Source organism: Triturus cristatus, chromosome 3_1, assembly GCF_964204655.1.
Source record: "Triturus cristatus chromosome 3_1, aTriCri1.1, whole genome shotgun sequence".
Classification (NCBI taxonomy): domain Eukaryota; kingdom Metazoa; phylum Chordata; class Amphibia; order Caudata; family Salamandridae; genus Triturus; species Triturus cristatus.
Window position 1 is genome coordinate 361,924,038 of NC_140583.1, and position 27,744 is coordinate 361,951,781.

The 27,744-nt window shown below is 45.8% G+C and overlaps 1 protein-coding gene across 2 annotated transcripts in view; it reads right to left on the minus strand.

The window, feature by feature from the left end:
- TEX9 (testis expressed 9) overlaps positions 1-27,744 on the minus strand; it is a 448,029-nt gene that overhangs the window by 277,704 nt on the left and 142,581 nt on the right. For both annotated transcript variants that reach the window (XM_085644128.1, XM_085644127.1), the window contains exon 5: positions 25,216-25,264. In XM_085644128.1, coding sequence (XP_085500254.1) covers positions 25,216-25,264 — 49 coding nt within the window. The remainder of the gene's footprint in view (positions 1-25,215; positions 25,265-27,744) is intronic.

The window sequence follows — 27,744 nt, forward strand, 5'->3', positions numbered from 1 at the left end:
CCAAGGCACCCAAACCAGTCCCACGCCCACCATGAAGGAACTGGAGCAAGGTTACCGACGAGCAACTTAACTCCACCCTCACCCAAGACAACCACACCTGGGCACCAGACGCAAATGACGCAGCCAGAGAACTCCACACCTGGATCTCCAACTGCACAAACTAGCTCGCCCAGCTACGCAACCCCGACAGACAATGCCCCAGGAAAGCCGCCTGGTTCACCATCGCTCTCCAAGAAGCCAGACGCACCTACAGACGCCTGGAGAAGAACTGAAGAAACACCAAGACAACCGAAAACCACACCATCTACAAGGACACCATGACGGACTACCACAACCAGATCAGAGCCACCAAGAGGAATTTCATCCACAACAAAACCCTGGCCAACTCCACCAACTCCAAGTAACTTTTCAGTGTCATTCAAGAATTCACCAACCAACACAGCGAATCCACAGACATCACCCCCATCTCAAGACCTCTGCGACAAGCTTGGAACCTATTTCTACCTCAAGATCAAAAACCTCTACGACAACTTCATCGACCATCCACCAGGTGCCACAGACGGCCTCCCACCCCCCAGAAACACCAGCCAGCCCACCATCTCCAACTGGACATCGATCACGGCCGAAGACACCGCCTCCACTATGAAAAGCCTTCACTCGGGGGCCCCCACTGACCCCTGCCCCCTCACATCTACCACAGAGCCGCAGCCACCATCGCACCCGAACTACAACGCACCATCAACACCACCTTCAAAACAGGCACCTACCCAGACAACTGGAAGCGCGCAGAAGTCAGACCCCTGCTCAAGAAGCCCACAGCTGACCCCACCGACCTCAAGAACTATCGGCCCATCTCGCTCCTCCCCTACGCAGCCAAAGTTGCACAGAAAACAGTCAACAGGAAACTGACACAATTAATTGAAGAGGAGAACGCCGTCCTTAACCCGTCCCAATCCGGATTCCGAAGCAACCACAGCACAGAGACCGCCCTATTCGCCGCTACAGACGACATCCGCACCCTCCTGGACTAAGGCCACTCCACAGCCCTCATACTACTCGACCAATCAGCGGCCTTCGACACCGTCTCCCACCGCACACTAGTCGCCAGACTACACGACGCAGGCATACAAGGAACAGCCCTGGACTGGATCTGATCATTCCTCACCGGAAGAAACCAAAGGATTAGACTCTCACCTTTCCTGACGAAAATCCCCTGCGGAGTCCCACAGGGTTCATCACTGAGCCCCATCACTGAGCCCCACCCTCTTCAACATCTACATCTACATGGCCCCTCTCGCAGCCATCGTCTGACAACATGGCCTCAACATCGTATCCTATGCCAACGACACCCAGCTCCTTCACCAAAGACCCCACCACTGCCAAACGCATCTTCCTGAATGGAATACAAGACGTCGCAGTCTGGATGACCAACAGCTGCCTGAAGCTCAATGCTGAGAAGACAGAAGTCCTCGTCTTCGGTACCACCCCTTCTGCATGGGTTAGCACCTGGTGGCCGACAGCCCTCGGAAGCCCACCTACCCCCTCAGACCACGCCAAATGCCTCGGCATCGTACTCGACTCATCACTCACCATGAACCGACAGGTCAACGCCATCACCTCCAGCTGCTTCAACACCCTCAGCATCCTCCGCAAGACCTTCAAGTGGATCCCCCCTGAGTCAAAGAAGACAGTCACCCACAAACTCATCACCAGCAGACTGGACTATGGAAAAGCACTCTACGCCGGCATCAACAAGTCCCTACTCCTCAAACTCCAGACAATACAGAACACGGCCGCCAGTCTCGTCCTCAGCATCCCCCAACACAAACACATCGGCCAACACCTACGAAGATTCCACTGGCTCCCTGTGGAGAAAAGAGTCCCTTTCAAAATCCTCACTCACGCCTACAAATGCCTACACAACATCGGACCCAAATACCTCAATGACAGAATCAACTACCACGTACCCAAAAGAAACCTCCAATCTTCCAACCTCGCACTGGCCGAAACCCCACGCATCCACAGAGCAAGAGCAGGCAGAAGATCCTTCTCTCACATTGCAGCCAAGACCTGGAACGAGCTAACGGCAGTCATCAGACGCGCCCCCTCCATGAACGCCTTCAGGAAGACCCTCAAGACCTCACTCTTCTGCTAAACAGATCTGCGGACCCCCCTCCCCCCTCAGCACCATGAGATCCTCACGGGCGAGTAGCGCGCTTACAATTCCCTAATTGATCACTCAACTGCCTATTCTCTTGGGGGAGTTGTGTGTGGTGAGGCCAATTAAATTGGATGTACTTAAAGAATTAGTTACCTTTGGTAACACTTTTTGGGATATGCTATCTCAAACTGCATATTCCTCACATTGTGCATATGCCCAGAATGGATCTGGAAAATTCAAAATAGTGCTGCTATGTGCTCGTTGGTGGTGCACTGCAACACCCAGTCAGCACCATTCCCCTCCAGGAGTGAGGAGTTGAGTCACATATGGGCCAGCCTTATGTATTGACATCAGTTTCTTTCATTAACTCTTACATAACTCAGGAGCGAAGCCTAACCGCAGATTGAACAAACCAGTGTTCAGGTTCCTAGATTGGGATCGATTTAGATAGAAAAGCCCTTAACACAGAATTGGGAGGCGGGAGGGTGGTCAGGAAACTGCAGTTAGATAGAATATCCACCAAACAGAACATTACTGGAGGTGGGTCTGTGGATTGCCTCAAACTAAATAGTCCCAGTCAGCAGTAGCAGCTTTGGCTCAGGTAGACTGAGACCTTAGGCATTCAGTAGTCCGCTTCTTAGCCAATACATAACAGACCTTAATGCAGAGGATTATGCATCAAGAGATGGTCTGTTTCTGCACTGCCTTGCCCTTCTTTGCCCAGACACCACTCAGAGATAATCGTCCATCCAATAATTCTTGGTATGATTAATGTAATAGCTGAAGGATGATACGGACCAAAGAAAGTCAGCAGATCGATAGCTTGTGTGACGTGAAGAGGCATCACCACCTTCCTTAAAGGCAGCTCAAGTCCTTAACTCTAGTTTGGAAAAAAAAGGTGGTCTAAGGAGGGTGGACTAAAACGGCCCAAAGTTCACTCACCCAGAGAGCAGATATCATCACTTGGAAGGTTGTTTTAAGGATGAGCAGGTGCAATGAAAAACTGCATTGATGCAAAAGGGGTACCCATCAGAAACGTGAGGACAAAAGTCAAGTCCCTCTGTGGCATTACAAAGGGCATTGGTAGAAACGTATGCTGCAAACCTTTTATAAAACACACCACAACTAGCAAAAGTAAAATGGCTGAAAGAGCTGACAGGTAACCTTTAACTGTGACCAAAGCAAAGCCCTGCTGTGCCAAAAAACAAACCAAACACTTCTGACAGTTGTATCTGTCACAGGTCTAACTGCCGGGTACCATACTGCACCACATACTTGTCCCAGCGCCTTGCATACACATATTTCATGAAAGGGGACCTGGCAGACCACCAGTGGCGTAGCTAGGGGGGGGCGAGGGGGGCGGACCGCCCCAGGCGGCACTGTTTAGGAGGCGGCGGCCGCGTGGCACTGGCGGCCCGTTGCGGCGGCCTTTATAATTTATTTGGGGACACTCACTGTCTAACACTTTGTCAGTAAGTGTCCCCAAATAAATTATAAAGGCCGCCGCAACGGGCCGTCAGTGCCTCGCGGCCCTGTTCGAAGTGCAAAGCAAGCTCACGTGACCGGCTTGCAACTACTGACTGCCTGCACAAGCGCACGCACGCTGCACGCACCGCATAGTGGTGGTGCGTGCGCGCGATCGAGTCGCGACCGGGTCACCAGTCTCTTCTGGGCAATCCCAACCTTCCTCACACAGACACGGTTACGGGCTAAGGCGGGGACGAGTGAGTCACAGGTCCGGTCCCGCAGTCATGCTGAGCTCAGCTGCCGCCCGCGGTGCACATCGAGCGGGCGGCATTTATCAAAGTTTTGTGCTGCACGTTTAGGCGGTGCCATAATTCTGCTCATGGGAGCCAGCTTCGAGGTACTCGACCCTGTCCCGGTGGGGATTTTTTATTTTATTGCATCTTTTATATAGCGCGAACTCGACCCGAAGGTATTAGATAGGCAGAGTGACCATATCTTGAGAACCAAAAACCGGGACATTTGGGGAAAATAGAAGGACTACCATTTTTCATCCACAGATTGGCGCAGAATGACAGCTGTCATCAACATACAATCACGGAAGATGCATTAAGAATGTAAATACAATGTAATTTCTACAATCCAAATCATACCTATTAATTAAATTGCTTTCTTATAACAGTTTCTAACTAGCAAAGCTTTAGAACACCCCCAAAAAAGTGACTCTCACTGTTTCAGTCAACCCCTTCTAAAAACCGGGACATGAGACAAAATTGCCAAATTCTGCCCGGACAGCTGGTGAAAAACGGGGATTGTCTGGGCAAATCCAGGACGTCTGGTCACCCTAGTATTAGAGCGCTTTACATAGCACCGTATTTACATTACATATTCAGGCACGGGGAGATTAAGTGATTTGCCCAGAATCACAGGATGTGGACGCGACCTCCAGCCTTGGTTTCCTGCACCAAAGTCGGCAGCGCAGCCGACGGACCACATTCCCTCCCCTAAATGGATTGATTCACACCACCAACGCACGCCATCCAGGACAGGCGGTCCCAGGCAACGCTGGCACGGCCGCGGCTAAATTAAGTTGGTCAACAGCCTGCTAAGTGCTGGGCAAGGCCGCTGAGAGCGGCTCAAAGCAGCATGATGAGATCCCGCCTGGCGACTTGACCCATGACCTCAGGCCTACCTATGGCTTACTCGAGTGAGGCAGGCCTTCTGAGTCGCCGGCGAACCTGTGCAGAAGTATAGGAGCTGTCTAAGCTTCTCATGTCGGCACCTGCGCGTGGGATCCGATGCACAGCTGCCACAAGAAGTCATTCATCTTCAGGAGTCAGTAGGAGTGCAGGTATGTTTTAAAGCAAACACTTCTGTGCAGTGCCATATGTATTTTTTAGACTACTTTTACAGCCTGCTGCATAACACGCACTGGTGCAAGTACTCTTAGATAGTGGGGCTTTTTAATGCTCACACTCTCAAAAAATATATATTTGAAATAAAACTGCCTACAGCCGAATTGTGACCCCTAGGCTATGTGTACTTTTCTCCTGAGGCTTGCATGCACCCCCATGCTTAATTGTCTCAATGTTAATTACTTAGACTAGCAATGCAACGTAGCCTCAGATTGTTAATAAATAACGGGCGGTGACGCACACCCTGCTGTTATCAACAAATTGATTTTTATCAAATTGCTCAGTGTGTCCTTTTGAGATAAATTACAGTCTGCAGAGGGGTTGTGACCTCTAAGCTACGCGTGTACCCTTCCATTTCCAGTGCTTTGCAGCCGTTTTAAAATCTTCTTCTTACAGTTTCTCGTTGCTCAAATGGGTGTAATTTTTGATATTTATGTTGCCTTTGTTTTTATTGCTTGATTTTCCTTGCGAAAAAAGTGTCACTCGTAGTTGTTGAAATGTCACTCATAATTACGCTGACATTATAAAAATGTCACACTTAGCAATCTGAAACCTTGGCAGCTATGCTTCCTTTATGTCCGGCCTGCTGCTATTAGCTGTACTTCCGGTGCCAGCTGCGCCCCTCCACGTGCACAAACCATGAGCTGAACATTGCAGGCATTGCCCTGTAGAAACATAGACATGGCCGCCGGTAGTACAGTGGGGTGTCGGAGAGCATTCCATAAAGTATAGAACCCTGCGAATGCTGGTAATTTCTACGTTTTTATTTCTTTATTTGAAATTTTATACCACACGCAGACGATGTTAAAGTACTCTACAGTTTTTTATTTTTACTAAAAAATTTGAGAAATGATTCCAAATAATAAACATACATATTTACAAAGAAATGTTCAGGATGACGGCAGAGCATTTTGCAATTTGTAGATACATATTTTGAGAAATGCATCCAAGTCATAGAAATCCATGTTAGCAAAGACGTGTTGTCTTATAGTGAATGTTAAGTAGTCAGTTTGTTCTTCACTCTACAATATTTGATTTAAGAATGACACTGCATATGTGGCTGTGCAGGTGCTGGAGAGGGCTGCAATTAAATGTCACAAACGTAAGTGTTAGTGTTAGGTGTTATGAGGCATGAATATGGAGTTTTATTGGATAAATAAAAAATCCATATTCTGGGTGCTGTTATTGAGATGGAGTAAGGGCCTACTTTGGAGTTTGGCCGATGGGATGCTCAGACACAAATGTATTACAGGTGCATTGTAGCCTATAGCCTTTGTATACAGAGCACAGGATATGTGCCACTGTGTGGCAGAGTATTCCATTCGCATCAGTGCTTCTTTCTTTCTGGGGTTTCTGTTTTGCCCAGTGACGTGTAATTGCTGATGCTAGGTAGGTTGGTGAAGGGCTTTGAAGGTTATGCACACCGTCCTGAGTATGCAGTGTTTCTCTACTAGGAGCGAGCTCAGACATTCTCTAACTGATGAGCTGTGGTCTGCCCTTTTCCATGTTTGCAGTAAGCCTTGCTGCTGAGATTAATAATAATGTTGGGGAAGCCAGGCTCGATAGGGCAGTTTCACATACCTGCCTGGTGACATCTAGAGAATGGACTAAAGTTTGCAGATCTTGTTTTTAACATAAGGCACCACAGCATGCACAAATCTTGCACTGAAACAAGATCTGCTATTCTCGAGTTAGGGCACAAGATAGGGGTTGCCTTAAAGCTGGTATTAGTGTTTGAGTTGGAGTGACAGTCAATATTAGTGTTAGAAAGAATTAGGTTACAACTAGGATGAGGGTGATGGTTAGATGAATGGGATGGGGTGGACCGAGGACTGGAGTTATTAGCATCGCTTGGATGAACAATAGGTTTAGAGATACATGTATGATTATGCTTAGATTGCAGGTTAGTTTTAAGGTTTGGATGAACACAAGTGTTTCGATTGGGTCTTACCGCATTTTTGTGGTTGGGGTTTGTGTTCTAGGTTTAGAGTTATGGTTAAAGTAATTGAGCCAACAATTGTGCAAGGAGGAATCCAGACTGCTTCACACCCAGCCTTAGCACAGAGGCCAGCAATTTACAAATAAACATAGAATTGTCAGAAACTGTATCAAGCTCTGAAAACTATAAAGGGCCTACCACAGCAGGCTTCTTTTTTTGGTCACTCTGGTGAGACACTAAAAACACACACAACATGCGCCCTTCTTTAAAAATGCAAATGAGTAAAATATCTGGTTACCACATTATCAGGCCAATACCTGCCTTAATAATGTCCAGAGGGCTTGTGACACATTCATATGGGAGGGGGACTAGAATTTCGTTGAGTCAGAGAAGGTAATAACCAAGAGAAACAGGATTGGGAACACCCAGTGGTGCTCGAACAATTTTCAGAGTGGCGTCGCTGCCATCAGTGCTTCATCACTGAACTCACAATGTTGAACATATATCATTAAAGCATGGTGTGTTCGCACAGTGTCATTTATAGACAGCACAATCTCCATTGAAGTGGTCACTTAACTTGCAAAGACATACAATTTTACAGATAAAACTAATGTAGCGCACAAACGATGTGTGGAAATCGGGTGTCATTCAATCAAACAAACAGGATTTGCATAGCGCTACTTATCACCTGTGAGGGTATCTAGGCGCTGGAGGGTGGGGGCGGTGCTGCTGATTAGGGACGTTAATCGAATAACCATGTTTTTAGGCGCTTCCTGAAATCCTGCAGGGTGGCAGTCTGTGTGTTCTCCTTTGTACTGCCGGTCACCGGTGTATTTAACTGTGTAGCCTTGGACGGTGTCATGTATGTGCATGTAACTTGCATAATCGAGGTAACTATTAGCGGCGATACTATGTGTCTCTCGGTCCTTTTTCCCCAGCAACCCTCATCCCCCTCTCCAGGGGCGGCAATCTGAGGGATAGCCCCGGGCGCCACAAGCTCTAGCTACGCCTCTGCAGACCACCAAGGTGACATCGGGAGAGAAATAAAAAAAAAGTCAAAAGAAGGCAATTGCCTCCGCTCAATAACGCATGGAGGTGGAGATTGCACAGGCTTGGTTGTAGGATCCTGCCCTGCTGCTGCAACAGGAAGTCTGCCCGCAGTAGAAGTCTGATGGGGGGGGGCAGATATTCAGGCCCAGAAGTTTCAGGTACCACACTCTGCTGCTTATTCCAATGTAACTAGGATAACTTGAGCCCAGTCATTCTTGATCAGTAGTGTAGTATAGTGAGCAAGATTTGGAGTGTGTAAATCTCAAATTTTCCCACTAAAAAAGTGGTAGAATGCAGGGTGGCAAACTATGAGATGACTACGGTTTGGGATGGACTGTTCACATGAGGAGCACGGTCAATACTGATTTGCATTAGACAGGCCTCTGTCTACAAGGGCAAAGTGGGTGAAAATGATAGGTTGGAATGCTACCTAAAGTATTTGCCACTGGTTAGACTATTTGAAACATCATTTGAGTGTTTGATTGTCAGTAGCATGTCTGGAAACAGGAGACTGACGCAGCAGTCCAAGTCTACTGCAGCAATCTTTTTGAATTCCAAAACGTAGCAAATTTACACCCATTCAAAAAGTACTTGCATGGGTGTGGATTTACTACTTTTTGGGGAAACCACTCACTATATACATTTAAGTTTCTACTACAAAAAAATTAACAAGTTAAAAGCTCTTAGTCGAATGAAAATGACTAGAAAAAACAACAACCTCATAGCAGGTATGACTCAGGGTCCCCAGGCCAAACTACAAAACCAAGAAAGCATTTATTTGGGATGTATCATCCTCGACCCAAAAAGCCAATCTGATCTTTCAGAACTCAGGGCAGGCTAGGTAGAGGCAGGAAGGCATACAGGAGTCCCGACTTCCACTATGTGGAATGCATAGAGAGCTTTCTGGGGAACTCCAGAGACAAAAGTGAACAGATCTTTCCAAGGTTCTCCCCAATAGTGAAGATGTCTCCGTGCTACCTCCGAATTAAATTGCCATTTGTGATCTGTGACTGGCGGTGAGTGTCGGAAAAGTTCCAGCGCTCCGTCCATCTCCTAGGGTTTGCTTTCTTCGCCTTAAGTTGGCTGTGTATGCCCAGACGTAGGTCCCTTGCTAACTTTGCCACTGGATTCAAGCTAGCCTGGATGATGAGGGCTGTTACCTCGAAACCGGTCCCAGGATGCTTGTTTCCGGCCCAGGGAAGACCTGGCTTGGCGGTTTGGGCTGGACTATTCCTATGAGGAATAGGGTCAAGAAGGATTTGCATATGGCTGGGTCTGAACTGGGGTGGCGAAGTGAGCTAAAGAATGATGATCGATTCAACCCAGATCTGTTGGGGAGTGTTTGAAATGAGAGAGTGTTTGAAATGTTTCAGCGCTCCGTCCATCATCTCCTTGGGTTTGATCTGTGATCTACTAGGCATTGCTGACGGAGTTTATCTGCCCTGACAATAAAGATCCTGTCGGGTAGTGCACCACCAGGGAAATACCCTAATTAGCCAGCCAGCTCCAGAGCATAAAGCCTCCAGGCACAGGACACTCTAGTACCCACCCCTGCTTGTTTCAGCACCTCATGGCAGTGGTATTGTCCGTGAGAAGCCACACCAGCCTCCCTCTGTGGCAAGAAGGCCTTCAAAGCCTAGAGAATCACCAGCAACTCCAGCAACTTTATGTGGAGGCGGATCTATGCTAGATCTCTGCTAGAGACCTCTGATCTCTATTTCTTCCAGATGACCTCCTCTACCCAGAAGTGACACATTGGTCACTACGTCAGCTCTAGGAGAGGGGTCTGCCACTGGATCAATTGCAGTTGAGCAGCCACCACTGAAGATCTTTTGTAGTCTCCTTTAACACCTGGATGGAATCCGACAGGTTCCCCGGGTGCTGGACCCACTGAAACTTCATGTCTCATTGCAAAGCTCGAATGTGCTACCTGTCATGGTTGGACAGCAGGATGCAGGAGGTTAGTAGGCCAAACAATCTCATAGTTCTCCTCGTTGAAACATCGGGATCATAGCCCAAATGTTCTGGACTGTGTTCCAGAGGAAAGGCAAGAAACACTTAATCCATGATGGCTCAGATTAAGCGAAATCTCAGTGAAGGAGTCAGGTGTGACTTCAGGGGGCTGAGAATATCAGTGATGTCAAGAGGTTAGCAGTCAACTGGAGGTAGTCCATGACCGACAGTGGTGAGACTGCCTTCAACAACCAATCTTTGAGGTAGAGGAAGACTACTACCTCCGACCTCCATAAATGCCAGCAGCCACCACCATCACCTTTGTGAACACCTGAAGGGTCCTGGTGGTGCCGAAAGAGAGCAGTTTACTGAAATTGCTCATAGCTCACATTGAACCACTAGTAGGGCCCATCAGGCACAGCAGAAGGAGAAAAGTCAAAATAGACATCAGGTATGTACTACACCAGCATGTGGTCTCTTTTTTTTTTTTTTTAATTAAAAAATCCTTTTATTAAGTTTTCAGCAGCCTTACAGGTGACAACAGAAAATCTATAACCTATTATTTGACACAGTTTAGATACACCGTACATCTTGTCAGTCTCAGTATTAAAAAAACAGGATAACATCCAACAGGACCATTACAGGCAAAGCGCAACCCCGGTGCCAGATTCTTGTGATTAGAGCCCAGATTCTTAAGGCCTTCAACTCCCACACCACCACCTCTCCTACATAAAACTCAGGCTACCTTGTAGAACTCCAGACACACATCCATATGGGAGGCAAAGGCCAAGTCATTAACCACCAGAAGGTGGGGAATACAATGATAATCGTAGATAAGGCAGAGTTATGGCCCTATTTTAAGGATTCTTTGTCAGGGTTGTTAATGTTATCCTTAGAGTGCTTCCCCTTCTTACTGTAACAGTCATGTTACCACATCTACCGGTCTAAAGGATTCATCAGGCACCTCATACACTGTATTTTGCAACATGTAAGGAAACTTGGGCAGCGCAATTATCTTGTAAAAGACAGCCCCGCCCAATAATGATATGGGAGTTTTTGCGTCTCTGAAGCTTGGTTGGTTTTAGTGTGACATGTAGCTCCACTTCCCAGTGGCATATTCTAACCACATCCCCTCTACCTGTTTGTCTCTCTTTTCTTACCCACTATGTGACATATTAAGAGTCCCCCTCATCACAGTCTTGAAAGTCTCTCAAACCCTAACTCCGACTGGACCGATAAAACATTACCCCCATCTGGTCTCTGGGATCCAGGGCAGGGTTAGTAACTGGTTGGCGGGCGGTGGGGTTATCTTGAATTTCTTTCGCATAGGAGGGTGAAGGCACAAGGGAGCAGTGGGAATAACACCCATTACCCACTTCCTAAGCGGATACCTGCTCAATGGCTCCTTTGGCCAAAAGACCCTGCACTTCTTGGCATAAGACAGACAGATGGTCCGACAGGCATTCCGCTGTAAGTAGAAGGTGTGGTGGTTCCAAAAGAAGCCCTATTGGGCAATCTGTAGTACCCATTTGTCGGATGTGATGTTTTGCCACCCCTACAGGAAGTGGCTGATTCAGATTCCCACTGGATGGCTTTGTCGCTAAGTGCGCTCTAAAGAGACTTTTTGTCTTTGTCGGAGCAGGAAAAGATTATGAGAAATGCTTTCCTGGATGGCTGGCCAGTTGTGTACTGGACCCAAGGCCTTGAGCTCAAAGGAGCTGGGAAGCATGATGTACAGGCGATAGAGCCTGGAGTGGTCAATGCGCCAGCCTTCTGGCATATCCATTAACAGAACAAAATTGCCAGACTGGAGTAGACAGGCCCAAGAAACATGCTGTGGCTTGGCTTACTCTAGAACATTTCTTTAAAATGTTCCAGGACAGAGTCCAACATTTCACTAAACAGCTGAAAGCCAATGAAAGGCATGTCCATTAAGGCATGTCCTGGACGTCCCCTGAGAAGACTGTGGACCTCATCAATGTGTGGCACCGAAACACCACACTAGTTCCCAAAGCCCTTCCTAGAAAATCTGTGTTGTCTAGGCATGAGCCGATTAAAAACTTGGCCACATTCTGAGCATATGGAAAGTAAGATCTCAACCACCTTGTCTCAAAGTGTGTGAGTAGAACACCTCAATGGGCAGCTTGCATTAACTGACGTCAGGGCAGGGCTGGCCGAGAAGAACATATGCTTGCCAAAAGTGTCCACTTATATGGACTCCCTCAGGGGAGTGGTTGACAGGAAATAAGGTTTACTTTATTGGTGAACACCTGTACCACCAAGCTCTCCATTGTTGGATCATGAGTCACAAAATATGGGTCATGTTTATGGCGACGAGTATCTTGCCGGTTGACTGAAGGGCCAGAGCATGGATTAACCAAAGGGCCCGACAATGTGTCAGTAAGGGTGTTATTAAAGGGCCAGGCTGTAGGACCTCTGTGAGAACATTCGTTTTAATCCTTCATAGCTGGGAGATGACGGTCACAGACCTCCTCACCCCTTCTAATTACTGTGGCAAAGGAAGTGCTCTCCTTGGTCACTGGTTCTGGGGAGAAACCAACCCTATGCTGGTTAAGGTCTCAAGGCCACTGACCTCCTATAATTCTATGTACTAGGGATCTGCATCCTTAGGAGAGGCAAGTAAACCTCTATTGTCATCTCCAGATGGCTGGCTATGATCAGAGACAAGCAAAGAAACTGATGCTTGTTTAAGGGGTCCACGCAACATTGAGGGAAACCTGCCGGCAGTAGACCGACTGGAGGGCCCTCCAGGTACATCAGAGGGAACCAGAAGCATGTAAAGGATGCACAGCATAGCCTAACATTGCTTCAAATTGCTATCACCAAGTTCACCAATGGGTCAGTTAACTCATGGTGCCTAAAGGACCAGAGAAGGAATTGGATCCTCTGTGGAACGAAAGTGAGACAAAGAGGCACAGTGACACCTCCAGGCATTCTGGATCCTTTGTGGAACGAAAGTGAGACAAAAAGGCACAGTGACACCTTGAGGCATTTCTAAAGAGTGACAGGAAGGGGCAGAGACAGCTTGGATATCTTATCGAAACTCCCTCAACTTAGCTTGGTGATTGTAATAGGTTTGTTTGGCTTTCTCTAAATTCTCATTGACAGACTGAGTTTCGTGGGAGCATACTCTATCAGAATTTGATCTTCGCCCTCTTTTTCTTCCCAAGCCTCTTAACAATTCCAGCAAAGTCATGGCCTTCTAACCAAATAGTAAATTGAATGAAGAGCAGCCGAAACAGGCTTGGGGTTGATTGCAGATAGCCAACAGAGCATACCAAAGGGAGCATTTTGTCCCAATCTTGAGCTTCAGTGTCACAAATTCATTTTTGATTAGTTTTAGAACAGCGTTATAACACTTATCTAACCTATCCGACTAGGAATCATAGGCAGAAGTGAGAAACAGTGAATTCCTAACTCGTGTCATTCCTGTTGCATTCATTTGAAATTAAAGGGACTACCCTGACCAATAAGGATTTCTGTGGGGTAGCCAAATTATGAAAAAAAGCTCCATGAGTCCTGAGGCTGTTTCTTGGGTGGTGGTGTGCCTAAGTGGAATGCTTCAGGGTATCCCACAGCACAATCTGCTATAACAAAATGTTTTAATACCCCATTTAGGAGGGTCGTAAGGGGCCAACTAAATCAATTCATACCCTTTGGATTGGGGTTTCAATAGCTGACATCCACTTCATAACAGTTTTGCAAGGTTTGTTAAGGACAGAGGGGCAAGTGGAAAATTACCTACAATATTTTTATGTAGGAAAACATTCTGAACCAGTAGAAATGTTTGGAATAGTCTTTCCTGGCCCAAAATGCCCTACTAACAAATGGGGATGCACTAAAAAATAGAACCTGCTCTTGGAATTCCTTAGGTAGGTACTAACAACCGCAGGGGGGCAGTAGTTTGAGTTTTTTTCAATACAGCAATGATCTCCATATAACAAAATAATCATTCCTTTCTGCAAACTTAAAGTCAATAGTCTGAGTCCAAATATCTGGTGACAAGAAAAGTATGGATTTTTTAGGCCCTCTTCCTTTCTTGATGCATATTTCTCTTCTACATGTCTGGGTTTTGTAGGGACTACCCTCCAGTCTTTCTTCTGTAAAGGTAGGATCCCAGGGTAGTTGTTGCTGCATCAGGCATATACACAGAAATAAATCAAATAGAGGTGTGTCTGTCCCGATGACCTGGTCCTCAGGGGGGGGATTAGGAACCACACTCATTTGAGACTGCATAAAGGAGTGATCTGGTGGTCTCGTTATTTAAGTTTTAGCCAAAGGATACTCTTTAGTATCTCCATGAACACATTAAAGTATATCTTCTCTTGTTGTATTATTTAGTCAGGCTGGGCATAGGGCTCCTTAACTGAAGATTAATATCAACCGGTATCTAATAGGGATTTTGAGAAGCGTACATTAGCTTGGACTGGCAAATGAGAAGGATGGTGAGGATCCTCCCCAAAACACACATTCCAGGTCCCCATGCTACCTATCCATGGGTTCTTCCTAATCCTTCCTTCTCTTGAGGCAAAATCTGGCTATGTGTCCACACTCCCCACAATCAAAACACTGAGCACCATTCTTAGAAGACAGGGAAGGGGAGAAGTATTTTCTCCATCTGCCAACTGCTGTGACTAACAATCGGATTTTAACCACTAGTTTCCTGGGAAACTTTACAACTGAAGGTTTTTAATATTTTTCCTTGGGGTGCTTCTCGAAAATGTCCTTCATTGGCACTATAACAAGCACTAGCCATTTCAATAATGGTATTCAGAGTTAATTTGTCATGCTGATTTACCCGCTTTTGGACTGCCAGGGGAAGAGCATTTACAAACTGTTTTAAATAAAGCTCATCTATTATTTCTTTTTTACTAGACTTATCGAGTCTGAGCCATTTGCCCCTGTTGATTTGAAAGAAAAGAGCGTGTAGACTGTCTCCAGGGGATCCTTTTGATGGGCAAAACTGCATTTTATAGGTCTCTTCATTAATACCCATTCACTCTAGATTGACAATATCGGTGCATGGGGTATTCCCTGATGGATTGGTGGACTAGCATGCCACTTTTGTATCCCCTACAATGAGTAGTCCCAAATAGTTTCTCCATTTATCTGCAGGTCAATTTGCAGCTTGTGCAGTAAGTTCAAAACTGCTAAAGAAGTAATCAGTTTTTTTCTCCAGAAGCGAACCTTTGCCTCTAGGCTGTGCTAGGACATCTATTAGATTTTCAATAGCGACAGACTGGGCCAGTTTGGCTGGAGTCAAATAGCTTGATTTTGGATACTCTTCTGAAAATGTTCTTTATCTTGTTTAGCAACTTTCACATACCTTTCTAGGGCTCAATCTGTTTAATTCTTGCCCTCAGCCAGCTGGTAAACCAGGGCCTCCATCCTGCAGACCTTTTAATTGATTCCACCTCTGACACCACATGTAGAGGTTGTGAATAGGTTTGCCTCAGGAAAACAAAAATGTGAGTCTTTTTTGTGTGGTTCTCAAAGGGTTTGTTTATTTGGTTAAGACCAAACTAGTCAAGTCACATTATAACAAATTTGGATATCTCAGTCCCTTTTGCGCCTCTCAAGCCTCTTCTAATTTTACAGAAATATTGATTAATGTTTCTTTTATTACCTACTTCCTCCTAGGTGGTCAACCTGGTGTCTCTTCCCCTACTGTGGTCCTCCATAGTACCCTCAGAAGTAAACAAGGTAGGGATTAGTAAAAAAAGAAAAAATATTAATCTTTTGGAAGCAGCAAAATAAATATCTGGGTAACTGAATAAACCAAAGTAGCCTCTTCCTTTCTTATGGGTTTGCTTCGAACTGGTTCAGTATACTTATTGACTAAAGGTATTCACAATGGGTCCGCATTATGTCCTATGTCTGTCCTCCTAATTTTTCACCTTTTCCTTTTTAGGGAAGCCGGTGCTCAGCTCCCTCAATTGACAAGACCTTCCTTGCCACCTCTAATTCCTTTTGCCCCAAGGCCACCTCAGTACACACCTGGGGAGTCAAAACCCTCATGGGCTTCTTGGATTTCTTGTCTCCTCTTTGCTCCTGTCCTGGTATCCTTCAGGCATCTACCGTCTTCTGGGTTTCTCTTCTCTGCTGGGTGGGTCCATATAAGGGTCCACAGCTACAGTAGGAACATTCTTTCCTTCCTGGCTCAATCTTGGTGGATCCTCAAGTTGTCACCCAAAAAAGCACGGAGGCAGCTTTTTTTATTGTCCATCTTCTTTGTTGTTTCCTTCCTTCATTGTACGTTGTCATCGTGAGCACTGTTATAATTGTAGTCTCTCAAGTGTACATCTTTTCTCAGTGTCAACTATGCTAGAGTCTGCAACTGCTATACATTGTCTTCCCCCTTTTCCCCCTGATCTGCAACTGTCAGACAATTTTGCAATTGTTCCTAACTCCCTTTCTTAGGTCAGAGATTTGAACATTCCCCAACACTTGCTCTTAATTTTTAACAAATCTTTGCCAATGTTAGCAATTGTGTTTCTCGATTAATGCTTTTAATCAGCAGACCTACTTTTCTCTATGGTCCCAAGTTCAGTTACGAATATGCTACTTACCAGTATGCATCTGTTCTTGGCATGTAGGGCTGCTGACATTCATATCTGTGCATAGATCGCCGCCTAGTGTTGGGTCCGGATGATTGCACATTGTTGTCCTGGAAGAGTCTTCGAAGTATCACGAGATAGGTGGCTCCTCCCCAGGACTACAGTGCGCATGGGCATCCCCTCCATTCTTAGATTGTTTTTCGCCATTGTGACATAGATGGAGTGTAATACAGTGAATGATGACCATGCTAACTAGTAATTACTGAATGTTACAGCTGCTACAGGCACCGGGGAGGAGGGTGGGCGATATGAATGTCAGCAGCCCTACATGCCAAGAACAGATGCATACTGGTAAGTAGCATATTCGGTTCGAGACATGTGGGCTGCTGAATTCATATCTGTGCATAGATTATATAGCAGTCCCTCCATTTAGCGGCGGCTTCCCGTGCCAGCTGCAGCAGTCTGAAAAGGAGTTTTGAGAACAGCCTGTCCTACAGCTGCCTGCTGTCTTGAGTGTACATCTACACAGTAGTGCTTGGTAAATGTATGTATAGTGGACCATGTGGCTGCTCTACATATCTCCTCTAAAGGAATATTTCCCAGGAAAGCCATGGAGGCCCCTAACTTTCGTGTGGAGTGGGCTCTTGGAGGAATTGTTAGTGTGCGCTTAGCTTTTTCATAGCAAATCTGTATACACTTAACGATCCACCTAGCTATTCCTGCTTTGGAAATGGGGTTGCCTTTGTGCTGTGGAGAAAAGGCAACAAACAGTTGTTTTGTTTTCCTGAAATTTTGTGTTCTGTCAATATAGTACAGGAGAGCTCTTTTGATATCAAGTGTGTGGAGCATTCGCTCTGCTACATTCTCAGGATTAGGATAAAACACAGGTAGTTCTATGGATTGGTTCATATGGAACTGCGAAATTACCTTGGGCATGAAAGTAGGATTGGTGCGTAGTACGACCCTGTTGGCATGAACCTGTATAAATGGCTCTTGAATGGTTAGTGCCTGAAGTTCACTAACTCTTCTTAGGGAAGTAATGGCAACTAGGAAAGCTACTTTCCATGTTAGAAATTGAATCTCACAAGAGTGTAGAGGTTCAAAAGGTGGTCCCATCAGTCTGGTGAGGACCACATTTAGGTTCCAGACTGGTGAAGGAGGGTGTCTTGGAGGAATCACACGTTTGAGTCCCTCCAAGAAAGCTCTGATGGCAGGCACTTTGAACAGTGAGAGGTGCTGTCTGCTCTGAAGGTAAGCTGCCAGTGCGGTTAAATGTATACGGATGGAATTTTATGCTAGATTGCATCGGTATAAGTGTAATAGATAACAGATAATGTTTTGCGTTGATGCATCCAGCGGATTGATGTCATTATTTTTACAATAAATGACAAATCTTTTCCACTTAGCCGCGTAGCAGGCTCTGGTAGTGGGTCTCCGTGCCTCCTTGATGATATTCATACATTCTGGAGGCAAGTTTAGGTAGCCAAATTCTAAGATCTCAGGAGCCAGATCGCCAGGTTCAGCTGTTGCGGATCTGGGTGCTGAATCTCGCCATGGCTCTGCGTTAAAGTTAAAAGCGTGGGTGTTAGCCGTAGTCGTTGATGCGGTACCACGGAGAGTTCCAGAAACGTGGTGTACCATGGTTGGCATGCCCACGTTGGAGCAACCAGGATGAGCGTCATTGAGTGTTGCCTCAGTTTGCGTGCCACCAGCGGTATTAATGGTGCTGGGGGAAATGCGTACGCAAATCTGCCTGACCAGTTCATCCATATTGCATTGCCCTGCGACTGTGGATGTGGGAACCTGGTGGCAAAGTTTTGGCATTTTGCGTTTTCCCTTGTGGCGAATAGGTCTATCTCTGGATGACCCCACCGTTGGAAGTACGGTTGGAGTACTGATGGATGTATCTCCCACTCGTGTATTTGGTGGCTGTGTCTGCTGAGCAGATCCGCCATCTGGTTGTCCTTGCCCGGGAGGTGTTCCGCCATGAGGAAGATGTTCCTCTGAATGGCCCACTTCCACATGCTCTGAGCCAGATGAGACAACTGTGGGGAGTGTGTCCCTCCCTGCTTTTGTATGTAGTACATGGCGGTCATGTTGTCCGTCCGGATCAACACGACTTTGTTGCACAAGTGTACTTTGAATGCCTTCATTGCAAGGAAGATTGCCATGAGTTCCAGAAGGTTGATGTGCATCCTCCTTTGCTGTGTCGTTCATAGTCCCTGCACTGTGTAACTGAGTACATGAGCTTCCCATCCCTGGAGAGACGCGTCCGCCGTCAGTACGATTTGTGGGACAGGCTCTCGGAACGGTCGGCCCTTGCAAATGTTTTGTGGATTCCACCAATGCAGAGAGTTGTATGCCCGACCGCTCACCAACACTAGGTCCTTCAATTGTCCGTGAGCTTGATTCCACTGACGTGCCAAGCACTCCTGAAGCGGGCGCATATGTAACCTCGCGTGCGGGACTATGAAGATGCAGGAGGCCATCATGCCTATCAACTGCATAAACACTCGTGCCGGTAGTGAGTGTTGAGGTTTGAACTTTTTTATGAGCAACTGCATGCTGTTGATCCTTACTGAATTGGGCTGTGCCTTGGCTGCCAGAGTATCTATGGTCGCGCCTCGGTACTGCTGTACGTGGGTGGGTTGAAGGTGGGACTTTGGATAATTCAGGGAGAAGCCAAGGCTGTGAAGAAGGTGAATGGTGTGGGTTACGTGGTTGGCACACTGCTGGGCCGACTTTCCCTGGATAAGCCAGTCGTCCAGATAAGGATAGACATGTATGTGCTATCTCCGTAAGTGCGCCGCCACTGTTGCCAGGCACTTGGTGAACACTCTGGGTGCCGTTGTTACTCCGAAAGGGAGGACTTTGAACTGGTAATGTTGATTGAGAACAGCGAACCCGAGATATTTTCTGTGTGATGGGTGCATGGGTATATGGAAATACGCATCTTTGAGATCTAGTGTTGCAAGAAAGTCTCCCTGTTTGAGCAACGGCAGCACCTGTTGCAAGGTGAGCATGTGAAAATGCTCTGACAGAATGTAACGGTTTAGAGGTCTTAAATCCAGTATGGGTCTGAGAGACCCGCCCTTTTTGGGGATCAGAAAATACAGTGAGTACACTCCTGATCCCTGTTCTTCTGATGGCATGAGTTCTATGGCTCCTTTTTGGAGCATACTGAGGACTTCCTGGTGGAATAAGTACAAGTGCTCTGCGGACATAGGACTGTGTCTTGGTGGTATGTTTGGTGGAGTGGATGTGAGCTCCAGACAATAACCGTACTGGACAATGTCTCTCACCCACCTGTCTGTAGTGATGGACTTCTAGACCGGCAGGAACTCCTGGAGTCTCCCCCCGACAGGTGTTACGTGGTCGGGGGGCAGTGACAAGGCGTCACGGTTTGTTGGCGGCGGAGGACCTGGAGCTGTTGTTCCCTCGGCCTCTGCCTTTGACGTTGTTTCCACGGTATCCACCTCTAGTATTCTTATTATAGGTGGTCTGTGAACCTCCTTTAGTGTACTGCGACTGTTGGGAGTTCTGGTTTTTAGATGGTCCTCTGTTGCTAGAGCGACGAAAGGACCCACTCCGAAACTGCTGTGATTGCAGAGCCCCCATAGACTTTGCAGTCTCTGTATCTTTTTTGATCTTCTCTAGGGTGGTGTCAACTTCGGGGCCAAAAAGGGAGTCAGGGTTGACAGGTTGATTGAGTATCGTTGTCTGTATCTCTGGTTTGAATCCTGAGATTCTCAACCAAGCATGCCTTCTTAACATGACGCTGGTGTTAATAGCCCTAGCTGCAGTGTCCGCTACGTCAAGAGCGCGCTTAATGGAAGCGTTGCTTATGAGCTTCCCTTCTGTAATACGCGACTCTGCTCCTTCCTTAAACTGATCTGGCAGGTGCTGTAGCAGTGTCTCTAGGGTATCATAATGCGCCCTGTCGTATCGAGCCAGAAGTGCCTGAGTGTTGGCAATTCTCCAGATGTTAGCTGCCTGTGCAGCAACTCTTTTTCTTGAAGTTTCCAAGACCTTAGACTCCTTGTCAGGGGGAGGAGCATCACCCGTTGCCTGTGAATTGGCTCTCTTCCGAGCATTGGACACCACCAACGAGTCCAAAGGCAACTGGCTTCTTATGTAGGTAGGGTCCCCAGGAGCTGGCCTATATTTTTTGTCGATCCTAGGATTTAGTACTCTCGCCCTTGTGGTCTCCTTAAAAATGTCATTAGCCGGTTTTAGGACCCCCTTCAGCATGGGCAGAGTCTTAACAGATCTTTCTGAGGTAGAGAAGGTATCCATCAGAAAATCATCCTCAATAGGATCAGTGTGGAGCTGTACATCATGATTTTTAGCTGCTCTCTCAATCAAGGCATTGAAAGCAGCAGTATCCTCAGTAGGAGATGATTTTACCACATATGCCTGTGTGTCTGGAGCAGTATGTGGGTCCCCTGTACCAATATCGTCCACCCAAGGTTGGTTTTGATCTTCAGGGTCAGTGTCCACAGGATAAGTGTCCTCAACATCACCAGCATCCCCTGCATCCACATCAAATTGTGTGGGTGAGAATGACTGAGGCTCCTGGTCATAATATTGAACATGTTCTACTAGAACTGGTGGTGTGGTCCTCTTCTTCTTCAATGGAATTTTGTATGGCTCCATTGATTTCTCTGGCAGTATCTTTCTTTTATATATTGAAAGTCTAGCAGTCTCCGCATCGATAAACTGTCTTGGCTCCTCATCTTCCTGAGGTACTTCGACAGCTCTCTGTCCCATTGGCATTCCTGTTGGTGCTTCGACAGGTTTCTTCGGGTCGACCCCTTTTTGCGGCTCGGGACCCTTCTTTGCGTCGAACATCTTCGGTCGTACCGCCGGTGGTAGTCCGAATTTTATGTGAGTCGACGCGACGTGAACTGTGCTGACCGTCTTCGGCTGCGGGGGTGCTTTTGCGCCGAGCATGGAAGCCGTGTCGTGGATGCGGAGTAACGACTCCGACACCTTCTTCTTTAGGAAGGGAGACGGTGTTGTGGAGTCGACACGTTCCTTCGATACCCTTTTGGACGTGGCATCTAACCCCGAACCAGACGCCGTGTTCTCGACACGAGGACTGGGATGGGTCGGCCGTCGCGAGTCGCTCTGTATTTTTGTGTCGACGATCCTCGGCGCCGATTTTTTCGGGTCGGCAACCTTGACCTTGGTTGTTGGCACCGCCTTCGGCTCGACGTCCCCATGAAATCTCTGTGCGTCGACGGCCTTCTTTTGTTTGTTCGGCTCCGAGGGCTTCGAGGCCTTGTTGCCGACGAGAGACTCTTTCACTTTCGGTTTCGAGTTAGGTGCCTGTGCCTTCAGTTTCGATTTCGTTTGATCGAATGATGGCGCTTTCGATACCGATGGCTCTTTAGGGTAGTTCGTAGCCGGGGCTGTAGAACGAGAGGAATGATCTTGGGTAAGGCCTTGTGGCGATCCCTCGACCTGAGCCTTATCGAGTGCCTCTCTGGGCCCTGTACCGACATGTGGGCCTAGCTCATCTTCTGAGCCATCCTCCTCGGCCCCAAGGGCCTCATCGTCGTCTCCTACCTCTTCGACGACACCATCTTCCTGTTCGTCTACTATACGCTCGTCTTCGGCATCATAGTCGGATTCTCGTTCCGAAGCCGGATCCGATAGCTCCCCCAGAACTTCAAGGTCCACGACCTCCTCATCTTCTGTCCCGAAGATGTTGTCCGGGTTCGGCGTCGCTTTCTGCGCCTCGAGCCGAGCTGCTCGACGAATGCGAAGGGTCTTCTTCGATCGAAACCGGGAACACGCCATACAGGTGGCTTCGTCGTGGTTTGGAGAGAGACACTTGTTGCACACCGGGTGCACGTTGAAGCGAGCATACTTAGCGTTGCAAAGAGGGCAACGCTTAAAGGGGCTATTCGATGTCTTTGGTTCCATCGTTGATGATCATCTACTCGAGAACGCCCTCGACAAATATACTTGGCGCCGAACGAAAACAATACCGACGAATGTAAAGGCCTAAATACTCAAAGAGCTAAGATTAGGACATCCGAACCCAATGGCGGAAAAAAACAATCTAAGGATGGAGGGGATGCCCATGCGCACTGTAGTCCAGGGGAGGAGCCACCTATCTCGTGATACTTCGAAGACTCTTCTAGGACAACAATGTGCAATCATCCGGACCCAACACTAGGCGGCGATCTATGCACAGATATGAATTCAGCAGCCCACATGCCTCGAACTCATACATACGTTATGTGGTTTGGTGTGGTATATCCACTTGCTACCTGTTACCAATTCCTCCTACCCCCAATATATTATTATCCATATTATGTTGTCGGTCGTCATGGGTGGAATCACAGTACCTCGCTTTCATTTTTTCCATCGTCCTTGGAGTTCACTATGTCCCACAGAGGTCCCCTGCACTGATTTATCTGGAAGCTTCAGTGCTGTAGGACCTTTTCTACCAGCAGAGCCCAATTTATAGTGAACCCCAACTTTGTTTTTCTCAGCCCCAGGTGCTTCTCTTGAAAACATCAGTTTTTCACAAATTTAGAGTGTAAACGTTCTATAAAATGTAAGATAGGTTTCTGAATCATGCTCCAAGTATTCACTCCATCCTGTTTTAAATGCATATAAACATGGAGGAACCAATGCACAAAGACTTTCTCTGGAGCAAATTAGAAAATGCCAGTGAAAGTTACAGATTTACACCAGTGACTTCATTGTATTCATAAACGTTGACAGTGGAGCAAATACAGAGGCGCCTGGATCTGCACTGCGATACAGATGTGCAAATGGCATTTAAAAAGATTGCTGAATCATGTCACCAAGATGCTGCATGCATCCTCATATTTGTTCCCAATGAGTCTAAAAGCTGTGTGTAAAACTCAAGTGCTCACAATTTGCTTCGTTTCACGCTTAAGACAAAACAGAAAAGCTCCTTGTACCCCATCAATGCTACATGAGATACTACCATTGGCTGAAAATAATTTTTAAACATCTTAAAATTTTAACCACAGAAATCAGTCATTGCCATAAGGGCTGGAAACATCTATCAAGAATCAGGCGTTGAACTGCATTCCGCATGCAGCATTTTGAGCAATCCTTGATCCATCAGGGCTAGTAATAAATCAGCTGCTTAAGTGGCAGATAATACATTATGTGGCAAATCTGACGCATCCCATACTACGTCGAATTTTCCTAAAGAATCAGATAATTACAATGGTGAGTTTTGAGAGAGTAATCTGTGAACCCCCATTGTACTAGGGCTGAGCTACAAAAAAGCAAAAACAATAAAAAATAAAAAGGAGCAATGGCTCAAGACCCTATGTGGTTCTCCATTTTGGTTCTGTTCACCGCCTAAGAAACAAGCATTGCAGAAGCCAGCAGGTCTTACCTATTAAATACAGTCACAGAGATACTGGCTTGGTATACTTTGTGGCCAAACCATTCAAACATGGCCATCCATGTGTGTATGTGCATGCATCCACAGCCATTTTGTCAAATTATAACAAAAATGATTAAATAATGACCTGTGAGGAATATACATATGCGCTTATTATTGTTAGCCATCTTTTAACTATTTTCATTTATTATATGTTATTTTTAATTTGCTGTCCACTGATGGAGTCCGGCCATTTTTGAATTGTAACTTAAGAAAAATAATGTATGCCAGGGAAGTCTCTCACAAGGAAGAGACCAGCCCTTTATCAGTGTACTCTTGAAGGTCACAGGAAACATTTATGGAGAAAAAAATTAAGGGGGGCAAAGCAGAGGGATGGCAGAGCAAAAGACAAGCAGGTGGAGTGGTGACAAGCAGCAGGAACACAGCGATGAATGACCTGATCTACCATGGAGTCTTAAACAATAATGAAAAAATGTTCCCTGATTTCAGCAGTGGGAGGATACAATTCATCCAATCAAAACAATGGTAAAGAAGCTATCCTCAAAGAGCAGGACAAAAAGAAACGCAGGAAAGAAAGCTATTGAACCAGGGCATTGGACTAAGATAGCCAAGAAAGCCAGGCAATCATGACCAGTGGGGTAATCCAAAGCCCATTAATCAGTGACTTTAATATGTTGCTTATGTTCATCTTCTGAAAAGAAGTCTTCTACAACCGACAGCTACAGATGTGCATTGGAGACACCTGGAAACGCTACCTACATGCCTGTCATTTGCTTACTGGAGGAGCAGTAACAAAATGGATCATGTCAGTTACTATTGGTGCCCCAAGTTCTAAGGTACTATTTCACTCCGAATGAAAAACAAAGTTGTTATTGTTTACACTTACATTTACCCTGTCAAGAGCTTTATTGGTTATGGATCAAAATGATGGTGCTACATAAACTATTAAATAAATATCCTATAAAACTATTTGTGATTTTATCAAGCACACGATCCAGCTTCATTTGTATTAAGACACACCTTTATTTACACAGGGCATGCTGCTTGTCGAGGGGTTTTTGATAGTCGAGTGAGGCCACACCACTTTTAGAGCATCCCCACCTTCCTCATTCCACTTAGAGCACTGGTGGTAATAAACATATGAGTAAGTATATGTGGTATAGAGAGACTATTTTAGTGGAGAACACATGAATTTCATCTGAACTTAGCAATGTTAAAAAGTTAATTTAATAAATTATATCGAATTTAAATACCTTTGCATGTGACAGTATTAAAGTTGGTACTTCAGGAGAGAGCAGCTCTCTGTAGGGAAAAAAAAAACATTTCATGATTGCAGTACTTCATTACATGTCAATTTTAGAACTGTTACACCCAAACAAAGGGAGGAGGAAATCACTAAAGATAGAAGCAAAATAAGCAAATTCCCCAGTTACTTAACGTTAAATCTCATTATCCTTAGTAACTATTGTCCTAGTCGGTATGATTACTTTTGAGGTGGACCCCATCTCAATCAGGAAAGAAAACAGGAAGTGGAGGGGAAACTCCACCCACCCTTTAGGTCCAATAGCCACTAGCCTACACACATCACTGCCTGACAATACACAGCCCATGAAGGCTAACGGTCAGAGTGTATCGTAAGGTCTGTGGTGAGGCCAACAGGGACCTGAACGATTCCTGCTATATGGTCTAGCACCCCTGTCCTTCGAAGCCCAATCTTTTCCATCTCCATGCTTATAGGGCCAGTTTCTGACGAGGGAGACAACCTACTGAGCTCAGAAAACAGAGACAATGGTATTCTCAAGTGAGGAATGATGGGCAGAGACATTTGGAGGTGAAACCGTGAGGGATGGGACCAAAACGGGATTATCACAATGACCTCGCCTGCTTCCCTCTGCACTCTTGCAACAAAGCGAGGGATGTGTGGAATAGGTGGGAATGCATATATCAGCCAAGGAAGCAAAGGTGAAGGCTAAGGTGAAGACTGCATCTTCGCCTTGGCCAAACCATCCACCTAAAATTTCCCAGCAGCCTAAACCTGTCCATTTTGAAATGAATGCAGTGAGTGATTGGGAAAGAAACACGAGGAACTTGTGCAACGTTTGAGGCAACGCTTTTCCTAAATTGATAAAGGTGGTGGCCCCATTGCTCTCTAGAAATGTCGATTTGCACTCATTGGGTGTGCCACAAAGCGCTGTAAAGTTGCTGCAAGGTGTTATGTTGGTTACTATAAAACATGAATATTGGAATGTACTTCCAGCTGTCTGGAATATATATATATATATATATATATATATATATATATATATATATATATATATATTAACACAAGAGTCCGATCAGGTTGAAGGCTGTCAATCGAGCGGTCCGCGTTCAGGGTATCGGAAACCCTGTATCTATTGCTCCACCACTATTTCCGATTCTGGAAATATCACGGACACAAGGGTAGTTGCAGCAAAAAAGGTTTATTTCTGGCTGCACAGCAACGCGTTTCAGCTTACGCCTTGATCACGCTGAGTGACAGGCGTTTTTTTGCACATTATTTAAATGCAGTGTAAAACATAAAAACAAACGGTGAACATGCCCTTAACCTTGTGAAAAGCGGCGGCCATCTTATAATGTATAGATCCACGTTAGAGCTCAGTTTAAATCAGAGCCTCAAACATACGTTCAGCAGGGAGATTAATACAAAATTAACATTCAAAAACACAAATATGTTCTGTATCATGGATTAATTATGGTTAACAATACATCTCATTTTTAACACCGATTTTGTCAAAAAGAAAAAAGGGACGATTATCGAATCCAGCCCAAGTGGGCATAGGTCGCCAAATAATTACAATATTCATTTGTAAGTCCATCAAAATAAGAGAATAGTTGTTATTGAATACACCCCCAGTGGGGATTAATCGCCCCTCATCATTTGAAAGAGAAATCAATGTAAATCTTCCTACGAGGTACAAATGACTAAAGACCACATATAAACCACATAAAAACCGCCCAAGTGGGCCTAAGTATATTGAACTTCGATTATTACTTGAATAAGTTTATCATCCTCCACTGGAAGATCTCACCAATTTATTATTTGTGATTTAGATATTCTATCTCCCCAAGATTTCATGATTTAGAGTAGTTGTGAAAGCCAGCCACCAAGAAAGTGCAAAACACCTGAAAAATAAGAAAACAAAAAGACCTAATTAAAATCTGATGATTCAATAGTTACACAGCTTCATATTCTACCTATGCAGGTGTACAGACAATTCTTCATTGGAATTCAAACCCAAAGGGGCCATAGTTTCAAGGTCAATGATGTACCTAGACTCCAATTTGCGTAGAGTTAGTAATCTATTTCCCCCTCGGATATTCTCACCGACAGCATCAATGACCACCATTTTTAAAAATTTCTCGTTCTGCATATGTGTATCAAAGAAGTGTCTAGCTACCGGGTATTGCCTGTTATTGTGGCGGATGGCTCTGATATGTTCCAGTACTCGTTTTTTTGCACGGTGGATAGTGCTGCCTATATAGGCCTTGTTACAGGGACAAATTAATGCATATACACAATAAGTCGTGTTGCATGTCAAAGATTTCCTTATCAAAAACTTGTTTTTACTGCTCAGAATGTCCAACGTTGTGCAGTCGACGCTGTTACTGCATGCCTTGCAGTTTCTACAGCATCGAAAGCCTACTCTCCCACTCTGTGTTGGTCTATTCCTGCTAGTCACAAGATTGGGACTCAAATCATCCCTTAAGGATCGATTTTTTTGAAAAGTAATCTGAGGGCC